Genomic DNA, 13,981 nt, shown 5'->3' on the forward strand with positions numbered 1-13,981 from the left:
TTTTTTTTTTTGCACATAAATATATGGTAATAACCTACATGCCAACTCCCAGGGGAGAAGTCATGTGACCCCCACTATAAAATGCTGAAATTAACGGCATTGAATAGCGGGGTCGGGGCTTAATGACACGATTAAGCCCCACCCCCGCCATTCATATAATGCCGTGAATTTCGGCGAATCCGGGAGGTTTGCCTACTCTTCCGTAAGTCAGAGAGGACTCCCCAAAATTCGGAAGAGTAAGCAAGCATGAGTAATAATAAAAACCAAAACAGCATGGTATACTTCAATGGATTGCCCTCAGTAAAAGGCTAGGTACAAACTGGAGGATCTTAAGCAGATTATTGAGCGGATCACCCAATAAACGACCGCTCGTTAGTGTGTATAATCACACGATGAACAACAATTGTTTCAAAGTGCTGATTGTTAAACAATCTAGTTCCAATCATGTAGTGTGTATGCACTCACAATTACTATCGTCAGAGTTTTCAGAGTCATGGGGGTATATTTACTAAACTGCTGGTTGAAAAAAGTGGAGATGTTTCCTATAGCAACCAATCAGATTCTAGCTGTCATTTACTTAGTGCATTCTACAAAATGACAGCTTGAATCTGATTGGTTGCTATAGGCAACATCTCCTCTTTTGCAAACCCTCAGTTTAGTAAATATACCCCATGGTCTTTTCAGCAGATGCCGACAATGAACACATCCTGGTGACTAATTGTAGAGAGTGGGGTAGATAGAATAGTTTGTTCGGAGAGTGAATATTTCGTTTCAGAATCACAGAAGCGAACGAAATTCGTTAGGACATGTGGATAGCTATAACAGGCGGTTTTATTCAGTGTGACAGGAATGAGTAATTATTGTGCTGTCATTCTGAAAACGACTAGAGGAACAGATGAAGGACCAGACGAAGAGCGCGGATCTGAAGGTAAATCATGTCTAGTGTGTACGCATGAATCGCCCAGACCTTCAGTCGCAGGTACAATCGGTCGGAAAATTCTTCAGTGTGTACCTAGCCTAACTTGCACAAACATCTAATCAAAGTGGACCTCCATCACCGAGCCATATTGTGAGCTGAACCACTATTCAGCCTATTGGAATTAGTCGTATTCCTGAGGCATAAGGCGCAGAAGTGCCTCACACTTCGGTTATGTCACTGCTTCCTAGTACATGGAGGAGCTGCATTCTCAGAAATATTCTATTTTAACAGAAACCAACCCGAAAAATACCATTACCGTGTTCAGGACACATACCATCCTATTGCTCACGTCCAGAGATGAAACTGATCAAGACAGAGACGTTAACGTTTGTTGCTATTTATTTTCATAAACATGAGGTATTTCAAAGTGCTAGAAGATAAAGCACTAAAAATGTACATTGGTTAAAAAAGGATGAATAAAAAAAGAACAAAAACCAAACAAACAGTAACAAAAAACAAACAAACAAAACACAGAACTCTGAAATCTTCCGGTTCTATGTTCTGAACATAAACAAGTACGATAAAAACGGGAACAACGACACAGGCTATTAAAAAAAAAAAAAAAAAAAAAAAAGGCATATATAATAATTTTCTTTACAAAAAAAGTTCTTTGTTCAAAAAGGTGATACAGTAATATCTACTCAAAACTTTTCACAACTCATTTTCATACGAAAATATAAGTATCAAATTTAGTTATGTATCAACGTCATACTAAAGTATACAGGCAGTGTAAGAATTAGTCCAGTACATAACAAGAGATTAACAATATATTTGTATACAAAACATGCTCCTCAAACATTGAGGCGTTACAGTACTTAGGTCTGAATTTCCAGTCTAATATGAGAGCTATCCAGCATAGCCCGATAAAAGTTGTACAAAAAGGCAAGGAGTATTAATGGTATGTACAGAAATTCCTCCAGAGGTATAAGTGCTAACTCCAGAAAAAGTAACATCAGTTATGAACATGAGCACCATAAAAAAAAAAAAAAATAGAATTAATTTTACAAAAACAGATGTAATCAGCAGCTCAAAATAAAACACTCACAACATAAAAACAGCTACAAAGTATATAGTGTAAAAAAACACAAAATGATATAATAAAACAGTAAATAATTTGGCAGTCTACTCAACTCGCCCCAAAAATATCATCTGGTTCTGAAACAACAAAAACAAAAAAAACGTATAAAAAAGTATTATCAACTGTAGAGTGAACTGGATTTGAAATTAAACCAAAACATTCGTAATGTCAAAATACTTTTTTTTTTTTTTTGGGTTTTTATTTTTTTTTTTAAGAATTCAAAATATTGTGCAAAGTGGCAGTGAAAGTTCAGAAGAAAAAGTAAATAAGAAAAAAAAAAAAAGGACAAGGTTTAGCAAGTCCTTGAGTTTTCCATTTTCTTGATCAGCTGTTGCTGTCGAAGTTGCAATTTTTCTTTCTCCTGTAACAATTTTTGTTCGTCGGACTGAAGGGAATGAACGTATTCGGTGGCTTTTTTCAGGATGACCACTTTAGCGGCCTTGTCGTTTTTAACAAGTTCGGGTACGTGGTCCCTTAGGGTCAGGAAGCTCGACCTCAAATCGTTGCGGCGCTGGCGCTCCAGGATGTTGTGGTTACGCCTCCGTTCGCTGTCTTCAGAGTCGTAATTGCGAGGGCTGGAGCCTTTAGACTTGGCCGGCGCCGCATTCTTAGCCAGCCGGGGCGCGTCGTTCTTCTGCTTCTTTTGGGGCGGCGCCACCTCTTCCGTCTCCACGTAGGGCGAGGGAGCGGCGTAGTTGTGTTGCTGGTGCACCGGGGCGCAGCGTTTGAGGACCAGTTCGGTGGGAAGGTTTTTCCCCGAGGCGGAGGACTTGGATCTCAACAGCGTCGGAGAGGTCACCTGCCTGTTGGACAATGTGCGCCTCTTCTCCACTGTGACCACATCGATTTCTTCCTCTTCATCTTCCTCTTCTTCATCGTCGTCTTCATCATCCTCTGAAGCAAAAACAATAGTCGAGTTATTATACATACAAAAACAAACACGCCAACAAAAAAAAGAGCCTGTAAATAACTTTACAGAGGATAGAGAAATTACTGTTGGAACAAATCTGAAATCAAGTACCAGTGGACGTCTATTCACAAATATATTTATTATCTGAATTATAAAAGAACAATTGGTAAATCTGGTTTGCTGTCTAACTAAATATTAACCCTGCGTTGTTCAGATCCCCAATGGATTAGATTAAAGCACAGTGGCACTAATTGTACCGTTAGCTAAAGGCTTTGTGAAAAGCACAAATTGGAGATTTTCCGTACTTGGAAGCAGGGGAGGGGCGAGGGAGGGCAACATCCACAGAAGAAAAAAAAATCGTCTGCCTCAGTGACAGGGAATCCCAGACAATCACTGGGATTGTTCAGAGGCATAATGTGTTGCTGGTCAGATCGGTAAGGCCCCTTTAAGCCAGGGATTTGGTTTACCGCCAATAAGACAGCTGTTCTGAGGAAGTGCTTCCTCGGAGCTGTCAAGACACAAACATAAAAGGGATTGTAGTAAGTTTATGATGATAGCCGTATTGTACAGCAAATAAGTACAATTATGTGACAATCGGCTCTTTCCCTACTATTGAAGGAAGCAAGTCAGCTTTAAAGAGACAACTACACTATAATAAAACAATTTTACTCTTTAAATAAAAAGTAGGTTTTAAAGATCTCTTAAAGCTAAATTAAACAGGCTCACCCTCGTGACCTAACAATATTACCTTTAAAAGCTTTTACTAAGTGCAGGTAAAGACAATATTTACTATTTATTTTTTTTTCAAAATAATCTGGCCACTAGGGGGCACTGCGACACTGGATTTAGAGGACATGTCATGGTATATCAGCAAAGGCAAGCAGTATGTCTGCTCTTATTCATTAATAAATACTGAAGCAATGGAGACCCTTGGCCTCTATTATGTTTTCCTGGGCACTTCAAAATTAAAGGGATATATACAGTATCCATAAATAATGGGTACGTTTGAAATAAAACGTGTTTAAATGTATGCTTTCAAACTATTTATTTTTATAATCTAGCAGATGTACTTAACAACACGGCGCGAATGTGCTGCATCCTATAGTTCCCGTCAAGGCATTATCTTTAATCAGGTTAGAACAAGTTGGATTAAAGAAAGCAGATATCGGGATTGGTTGCTATGTTACGGAACATTATTGCATTATGCTTTAAAAAAATATTTGAAGTCAACCTTTCTGTTCTGGTTCTTCTGGCTTAGCAAGCAGCGGCCATCACCAGTCTATAGACTTAGCAGGTCCACTTTAACCAAATAATAAATAAAAATCAAGTGCCTGGCTCCTAATTAGTAGGGCGGTAGGATAAGTGGGTAGCGGCCTGGCTTGGTGGTGGTGTAGTAATTCTGCCAGAGAAGCCTTTTTTTAAGTTGCCAAGCATCTGTTCCCAGTAACTAACATGATAGGATTACCTTTTAAATATACAGCAACCCAGTCTGCCGCTTCAGCTGCCTAAAAAGGTCTCCTAATTCAATGAACCCTTTCAGAATTAAAAACAAAAAAACACCGCCATCTGCTGGCCTCCGAGCTCAAAAGGCTGCTGCTGATTGGCCTCTAACAGAGCACTCTTCTCAAAGCGTCTTCTATGAGGAAGGTCAAAGAGAAAGGACTCTATGAGCTGAAGTTACTGTGTCAGCTGTTTCAAGAGCCTCTATTCTCCCAAAATGGACATTGTTTTACCCTACACTTACTGTTACATCTCATGAATACTGCAGACAGTATAACATATCCTTCATCCAGCCTCGTTTAACCTTAATTTTGCTGGAACTGTGCAATTCAAAATTTCTTCTATGGACAACATGTTAAAAAAAAATTAATGTTGCAGGGCTGTGTACCATTTAAACAAAAGCCAGAAGCTTTCAAGGAAGCTACAAAAATATATAAAAATTATTTAAAAGAAAAGCTTTGGAGAGCCACCGGTTGGACAGCCCTGTGCTAGAAATGGATAACAGATGTAAACAGTGTCACCTTGTACAATGCCAACTAGGTTCTGTCAAAAAGTCAGACAATAAACAGGACCAAACAGAACGTAAACAAACACCAAAGCAGTCATCCCAAGATTGTGCTAGACAACTAGAGGTTAAACGTAAAAGGCAAAAAAAAAAGTCTAAGCAACACAAAACAAGTAATAGAGCATCTAGTGGGAATTATAATTTCGGATTAATCATTTCTTAGATTAAAGATGAAACAAGTGAACGTCATAAATCATACAAACACAAGGCCATTCAGCCCTTAATGGCAATTACTGCAATCATAATTAGCCTGGGTTACAGACACACCAGCCAAACATTGCCTACAAGTAATAACTTGATATCAACAATTTTTTAACTAACCTTAAAGTGAGTCATTTTATATTGCTTAGGTAAACACACCCACAAGACACAAGGGCATACACCCAGGTTAAAACTACAGAGTCAGCTGTCTGACCTTCCACAAGGCCCTTCCATGCTTGTGTGTATCAGAGAAAAAAAAAACAATCAACACTTATTAGAATCTACAAATATCAGCTGATATTCGGCATTGTCTGTTGTCTAACTAGAAAGACGTTGGTTTATACAAATTGTCTATTAAGATGTGTGATCAGCAAATATTTCTTGCAAACTGAAATAGGATGTTAGTATTAAAACTGGTATAGAAAAATATGCAAATATACACTCTAGTATTCTAGAGGACCTGTTTCCAAACCGGTACTTGTATCATATAAACAGAGGCGACCATAACAACACTGCTGGTCAGACAGCAATATTAGACATGGATGTGGATTATTTACCTGATTCACTATGGCTCTCATCCCCGGAGCTGGCACTGTTTCTGCATGGCTGATTGCAGCTTCTGGCTGGCGCAGAAGGTGGTACAACCAGGGTGGTGCAGGGTGAAGATATGGCACTGATGGGAGGATTAACCTGTCCAATTCTGCAGCTCTCCCCCTTGTTGACTGGAAACGGGAAAACCACGGCTGGGTCCACGCAGTGGGTAGCAGGGTTGTTTATATCCTCTCCTTGCCCTGGCAAGCTGCTGGCAGCTGGGGTGCCAGCCTGATTAGGGGCTCCAGGCTCCACGGTCCCGGCAGCTTTACCCAGCTTCTCATTGACTGCCCTTTCCAGCTTTTCCCTGGCAGAGAAGCCACTCCACATGCAGTCCTGGATGATGATGGACTTGAGGTTGCAAGGGGACAAACCCAGCTCTGTGCTCTGTGGCAATCCCCAGCCGGAGCCCCCCAGCAAGTCAGCTTCAGGGGGCAGCAGTAGGAGCTCCGATGCCCAGTCCAAAGCGTCCCCGTCACCATGTAACCCGTACTCTAACAAGGGCCCCTGTCCAGGAGACAGAGGGTCACTCTGTAGTCCTGCTCGACTGGGGGAGAGGGGAGGTGTGGGGAGCAACTCAAACTTCTTCCAGATGTCTTCTCCTGGGGGAGCACAGTCCGGGCCACATAGATAAAAATCATCCTCATCAGGGTAAAAACAAGGCTGCAAGGAGTCAAACTCCAGGTCCGGATTCTTGCTCACCACCCCGGGCATCTTCCAGCTTCCCTCTAAGCACTGAACACTGATGTACAACCAGAGCTTAGTTATCTACAGATCCAGCCACCCAATACCTAGAACAAGAGAAGATTCAGTCAGAATTGTAACGCAGGAGAGATAGATCCAGGCTTTCCGATATATCACAGATAAATAGTAACAGAAGCTGGAACTGCCAATGGTCCATGTAGTTTAAGGGGGTTGTTTCTGGATAGAGAGGCAAAGGATGTACAGAGGGGTCTACTGCACGAAGGACTCTGCACCAGTCAGCAGCAACTCCCACACAGACTGATCTCACTGCACTCAGCCTCCTGAAAGGATGTATATGCAAAAAAGGCTCACACAGCCTGCTTCAATGGGTCATGTATAGGTACATCTACTGAACACTTACACATTAAGCTATGCAGTTTTATGTCATTTTACACCAGTATTTAGCTGGATATTTTTAATTGCATTTGAAATTATAGCATATGAAAAAAAGAATGCATTAAAATCAATTAATCTATGCACAGGTTTTACCCAAATTAAAAGAATATAAAAGTACAATTGTGTATGTTGCTATTGCAGTCTTATACTTGCCTCCAGGGCTGTCTACAACTGACAGACTATATATTCCCTCACACTGATCATGGACAATATTATTGATTGATCTGCAAAATGGCCAATACATAAACAAAAAGGTGAGACTGCTGCAAATTCTGACAGGACACAGAAGACTAGACAAGCGGGAGGTAAATCACTACATAAATAACATTGAATGCATGCAGTGTGTATACAGTGCTGAATGCAGACAGTACACATTGCATAATGTGAGAGAGAAGTGCAGTTTGTGTCATCAAGAGAGAGAACTATGGGGTGGAGACACTGTAAATTGGACAATATATATATATATATATATATATATATATAGACAGGAGAGAGCAGAAATGATAAAATAAAATGGAATTGGTATCAGACAGTGCAGAAGAGCAGCCTTACCCCCTCTCTGTCTCCCCTGGAGCTGCTCCTGTCTTGCATGCAGTAACTTATACTAGGAAATCCCAGTGCTCACACCTTGTCACTGCCAGTGCACTCTGCTGTCTGTGCACTGCACACTCTTACTGCATGCACTTTCAAGCTGTTGGATATTATTAACTAAAGAAAAAAAAAAAAAGCCAAAACTGACACACCCGGGAGAAAGGAGGGGTAGATTGCAAAAAAAAAAAAAATATTTAAAAAAAATAGAGAGACAGGGAGAAGAGACAAGACCCAATTTCACCCCACCTCCTCCCCCCTGATTCATTAACCCATCCTACTTGGGAGGTGCTACTTCTCTCGCGCCAAAATGCCTCCTCTGCCCCCCCCTCTACCTCCCTTTTTCCTGGTAGAAATGTGAGCCTGCTGCTTATCGCCCAATAGGTTTCCGGCTCAGAGGGGCAGCCGGCCGTGCATCTCTTCAAAGAGCTGTGAGAGGGGGGTGGGCAGGCAGATGGAAGGCTGCTGCATTATACAGTGGGGCTGGCCACACAGCCTGTGAGCATTGCTGTGTGTGAGATCATTGTCTCTCCTCCATACATTGTTACAGGAGTCCAGCATCCCGGCTTGTAGCAACGTCTGCTGCAGCCTTTTATATATATATCTCAATAAGATGCATGCCATTAATGTCTTCTCCCCTCCCCTCTCTCTACTTTTAGATTGATTTATGCTTTGTTTTATGCATTTAATATTTTTTGCAAAAAATAAAAATGAAACATGATTGCTTTTATTTTTTATTTTTTTTAATGAATAGACATTTTTTTTTTTTAGTTTGCAGTTCCACTTTTTTTTTTCTGGCCGCCCGCCCTTGTCCGTTTTATGTCATTTCTTTTGTGGCGTGCGCGTTTAAACAATCTATTAGAACGTTTGTGAAAGACCGTTTAAAAAAATAGAACAACGAAGCCTATAGCGCGGCAGGGTTTTAGTCTTTTTATCCTACTTGGCACGCCTGTGGTTTTATTTCATAGGGTGTGTGTGGGCTGATGACATTAAGGTACAGGCTGTGGTCCTGGAGGGGGAAGAGATTGCAGACCACACTCCAGAGTCAGCGTTTAGCAATTTGGGAAATAAATAAGGAGTTGTAGGGCGCTGGTTTCTATTGAAATTGCGCCGCCTAGTGGACACTGAGCAAGTAGCCTGGTTACATAATGGGGACGTTTGCCAGCAACTACTGTCACAGCTAATGTAGGATGTAATATCAAGCATATATATATATAATATTACATTACATTGCCGATTCATTACATTAATATGCAATATTTTCATTACATTTAAAACTTTATTTCCACCTTCCTTCCTTGAGGTGTTGAGAATCAGCTGTTTAACGCAACCCTGTTCATTTTAATTATTATTGTGTGTGTAAAAAGTTTAGCTTCTATGTCCAAACAGGCTTTTATCTCCTTCCCTTACCCCATCTGTCTATTTGAAGCACTTAAAGGGGATTCTTTTTAAAAAACGTGCAGATAAGCCTTTATTTGTATATAATTATTTATTACAGTAAGGGGAAATTAAGACCTTGCCATGACTGGATATGGCAACATGAAGTATATTGCGTTTCTTGGAATGGGGGAAAAACGATTGCACGCAGCCTAAAATGTGATTTATAAAGTTTGACATCCCAACAAACACATAACAGGACCAACTATTAGATGCAGTGTAACATTTTCAGAAATCGGTGACAGACATATTGAAAGAAGTGACTATCAATGAAATAAATATATATATATATATATATATATATATATATATATATATTATGCTTTAGGATAAAGAAATTCCTGATTAACGGGTTACTTAACCTCATTGTTTGATGGTCACTGATGTTTCTTTAGAATCTATGGGGGGGTATTCAGTTTTTTTTTTTTTTAGACCGCGTTAAGTCATTTTTACGCTATTATTTTTATCATTTTCGAGCGGGTTAACTTTACCCCGATTCAATTCCATTTTTAACGATACGTTTGTTTTCATGAAACGGTCCTCTCACGCGCTAGTAGACAGTCTATTGAAAGTATAGGGTGTGCGAGAGGCAGCCGCGTTAAAAGCTATTCAATTGTTTTTTAACGCAGCGCGTTAAACAGGCAAATATGCTGTTTTATCTCGCACCTCCTTGGGGTGTGCTAAAAATACAAAACCTTTGAAAACTTTTTGAAATCATGTAATAATGTGAAAAAAAAGTTAAACTATTGTTTATCACTAATGCCGAACATGTAAAAGTTGATTTTCTTGTGAAAAAATAATGAAATAAAAAAAATAAAAAAATTAAAATCACTAATTAATTATGTTTAGGTATGTTTTTGGTACAGATATGTATGTACTAATGTGTTTTGACATGTTTAGATGATTCTTCTGTTAAAAAATAGTTAAAAAAATATGCTAAAGAAAGTACTGTAATGTAGATATTATCAATGTGTAATGCAATCTAATGTATGAAAATGTATGCAAAACCTATTTTTTGTGTTATACATGACCGCGTTTAAAACTCCCCTTCACTCCCCTAAAAACTCGCAAACAATGATTTTGGGGCAACGTTCCCTCTTTTTCGATGGAATTGCACGAGTTTTAGCGCTGCGTTAAGTAAAAATGGTCGCTGTTGCAGTTAAAAACCCGCGGGTGACTTTTTTTTTTTTTAACGCTGCGGGGAAAAAAAAAACTTGCGGACATTTGAATACTCCCCTATATGTCTGCGTGATACAGAAGTTATGATTTGCAGGTCATTTGGATGGATTTGACTCTCCTCCAAACTATGATCTGAAATTAATCTTCCTCCTGTAAAGCTTTCCCCAACTTAATCTGTTGCAGATGAATCATTTGTTCGTGGTTCCTGGTGCAGCAATTTGTCTGCTAGGAGATGGGGCTTCCTGGAAACAAGAGCCTAATCCTGCGCGAACCATCAAGGAGTCCCTATTTCTCTCCAATGACTCATTATAAATCAGAAATTATTTGTGTCTTTGGAAAGATGGTGGGAACCCCCCACACATCAGTATTTTAAGTAGGACAGGGCAGATAGTGCAATGCAAGTTCTTTTTTAAAAATGATATCAATAGGAAAAGAGATGTTGTGTGTGCAAGAGCAATTCCTTCATTCCGTGGCTGCGGAAATGTCCAGAGATCTCGCCCACTTCAATGATTGTCTTACAGCAGAGCTGGGCCACCCGGCTGCTGTGGAACTACAAGTTTAAGAATGTTCTGCCAACTTAGAGACAGTATGTTGCCTATTGCCTATTTTAGAGGGTAAACTTTACGTTTGATCCTCGTTCCATATTGAAGTTACAGATCTGCATCAGTAAGTGTAGATTCTTTTTAAAAGTAAATGAATAAAGAAAAAAATGGAACATATTAAGACTTCTTTTATTTATTCATTTGTTTTAAAGCTGTGTAGTTTGGTAATCTTTCCATAATGAGCTGCAGTCTCCTCCAATATTCACATCTAATCTATGCAGGTGTTTGGGACAATTTAATTAGGGTTTATTAGTTATGATTTAATATATTCACCTGTGCAGTGCCTGAATTTGTTTGAGTCTTTTTGGAAAACCGTTCAGTAATTCTATTTTCTTATAACTTTCTTCACTTGCGTCTCCCACGTTGGATGCACAGACAGGTATTGGGTTTTTTTCTGCAAACTTGTTACCTACCAGGTGCCCGAAAACCTGAAAGAAAAACAATAACTACTACGTTTTGGTATTGATTTCACACAGAAATATATAATCACCAAGTGTTTCACTGTGAGGAGCACTGCTTAATTATTTAATGAGAAGGGTTAAACCAGAGACTGTGTTGAGAAAGACTTGGGTGTTTTTAAATTTACTTTAGTATATGTTTGGCATGGGGCTCCAAATAACTGACTGATACCCCAAGCATTCTAGATAATAGAGTTCGTACCTATATATCAATTTACAGCTACTTTAGCTGTAACACATGGAACACCAAACATTTTTTACCTGCTAATATTTAACATATAAAACACCCCAAAAACCTTTCTTATGGAATTATAACATTACCACACTGCTACAGCACAAAGATCGACAGAATGGGAGATCTATCAAAATCTGATTTTGTTCAGAAGTTATAATCACCATAAATGAATCGTTAATTCATCCTCTAAGCTCTCCAATCTATTAAAAAATTTATTTTCAGTTCGGACTATTTTGTGCGATTTTACTCTGCTGAGCAAAATCAATGTTTTATTTTTTCCCCCCTTTCATTTGAAATCGCCAATGCATTTCAAAGTACGCTGAAAGCCCCTTTGATGTGAATGGGGAATGCTCAGCCAATCACAAGCAACGCTTGCATCGCAGCCAATCACAAGCAACGCTTGCATGGCGGCTGTTTGTGAGTACTGACCTCTACCTCATTGAAAACAATGGTGCTTGTAGTTAGCCATGGCTCGGGCTCAAAGCTCCACAAAAGCCAAGATATCAATGACTGTCAGGGCTTGCAGGGACTTGTAGTTCCACAATAGTGTTTAATTTATATTTTATTTTTTTACGTTTATTTAAAAAATATATATTTATTTCAATTGGCAATGCATTTCTTGGGTTTTCTGCACCCATCGAAATGCGTTGTCACTGTTTTTAAGGCAGTGAGGTTACTTTTGGAGATTTCCATTGTGGTTTTACTCCTGCACTCCACAATGTAGAAGTCTATGGGTTCTGTGCGAGAGGTGTACAGTGATTTTTTTCTTTTGTTCTTTAGGAGTTTTAAACAGTGGAAACTTAAATGGTGATTTGCCCTCCGTCAATTTGATGAATTGCAAATCGCTGTATAAATCACTAACAAATAGGAGATTTTGTCAAAATCGACTTTTGATGGATCTCCCCCAATGTTCATCTTAGTATGGTAAAATAAAACTACAGGACTAGTCATTCCCAGTTACCACACCATTATACCCATTTAATTATATATATGATGACATACAATATACCTGATGTTGTTGTAGTATAATGAAAAGTGATGTATTTATTGCAGTATGTCATTCTCATTCAATTAATGAACCACAGTCACAAAAAAAGCTTAATACACTATTCTATGCACAGTATGATGAGGATATTTGTACCTTTAATACTCTAAATATACGCAAATATCCACTTGGCACACCATCACAGCAGGAATTAAATATGTACCTGAAATACGCAGGGTATGGTCAGGAAGATGCACTTATTGCAGAGTTTAAGTGAATATGCAGCATGCATGTTTGTTAGTTGTCGCCGCGGGCACCGCCGCGACTCTCTGGGCTTCCCCGCTGACGTCCCGGCCGTCGCTATGGCGACCGGGGTTTCACTTCCGGTTTCCACGCCCCGGTTGCCTGGGCAACAACCGGGACGCTCCAGGCTCGCTGTCGCGGCGCCCGGCCAGCTGGTTAACAAGCGGGCGCGCGCGCACAGGGCTAGTTAGAGTGTAGCCAATCATGGCTATTCAGGTGTTTAGGAGGCAGTGTTTGTGTGTGGGTTATTTATTATGCAGCTGAGCACTGCATTACTATTGGCCACCAGTACCACTATCTATTAGGCTACTCCTGTGAATACTTGCTAGGGCTATTCCCTGATTGGCTACTTGGACTATTTAAGGCAGTGAGGACTGAGCCTCACTTCCGGTTATAGCGTCCTGTTTACAGTTCTGCTGCCTGCTTGTTCTCTCTGTGCTTGGTGTTAAACCTGTGATAGACTTCCCGTGTATGACCCTCGCTTGTTCCTGGACCTTGAACCTTTGCTTCTGACCCTGACCATTTGCCTGAAAACCGGATTCTGCTCCTCTGCCAGTGCCCCTGACCTTTCGCCTGTCCCTGGATTCCGAACCTGTGCTTGTGACCTCTGACCTTGGTTTACTCTGTACATTACGCTGTTTGCTGCCGGCATCTATTCTGCCTGAACCCCACGCTGCTGTCCGCCAATCACTCCATCCCTGGGTTCTCCTTAGCCGGTATACGATTCTCAACCCTCTGTCAACCTGCGGCCAAGTCTGTCCCCACCACTAGGGGCTCCAGCGAACACCAGGCTTTCGGAGTAGACTCCGAGTTTTATTGTGCTGGCTAGGGAGTTCCTAGCAATGTTATGGTACAATTCTATACTTTTTCAGGTGGAAATAAGTTGTACATTAGTGCATATGACTTCCCATAGCCCGCACCTCTGCATTTTTGTCAAACTTAAATTTAACACATTCTACGCTCTTAGGGGTATCTAACTGCGCTTTCACCTACGGACATATATTTCTATTTTTCACACGTTCTGTTACCTACCCCTGTTTGGTAAAAAGTAGAATAATAGACATTTGAAGCCACTTCCCTGCATTCATGTTGGTTTTAATCTCATCCAAGTAAATGTTTTCTTGCCCCTAAAAGTCAGGAAGGTGGGCATTCAGCGGGGGTTTCCTGGAAACCCCCGCATGGCCTGCTCACTCTTCCTACCTGATTGGGCCTTTGTGCATCTGACTGACA

General features: G+C 40.2%; 1 protein-coding gene across 1 annotated transcript; it reads right to left on the reverse strand.

Moving 5' to 3' along the window:
• Nucleotides 1-1,315: 1,315 nt before the first annotated feature.
• Nucleotides 1,316-7,757, reverse strand: MYCN (MYCN proto-oncogene, bHLH transcription factor). The gene is made up of 3 exons (XM_075201410.1): nt 7,517-7,757; nt 5,791-6,615; nt 1,316-2,951 (listed from the first exon to the last, which is right to left on the reverse strand). The coding sequence occupies exons 2-3, from the start codon at nt 6,536-6,538 to the stop codon at nt 2,350-2,352; spliced, it is 1,350 nt and encodes a 449-aa protein (XP_075057511.1). The 5' UTR covers nt 6,539-6,615; nt 7,517-7,757; the 3' UTR covers nt 1,316-2,349.
• Nucleotides 7,758-13,981: the final 6,224 nt, after the last annotated feature.

Source organism: Mixophyes fleayi, chromosome 3 (genome assembly GCF_038048845.1).
Source record: "Mixophyes fleayi isolate aMixFle1 chromosome 3, aMixFle1.hap1, whole genome shotgun sequence".
Taxonomy (NCBI): domain Eukaryota; kingdom Metazoa; phylum Chordata; class Amphibia; order Anura; family Limnodynastidae; genus Mixophyes; species Mixophyes fleayi.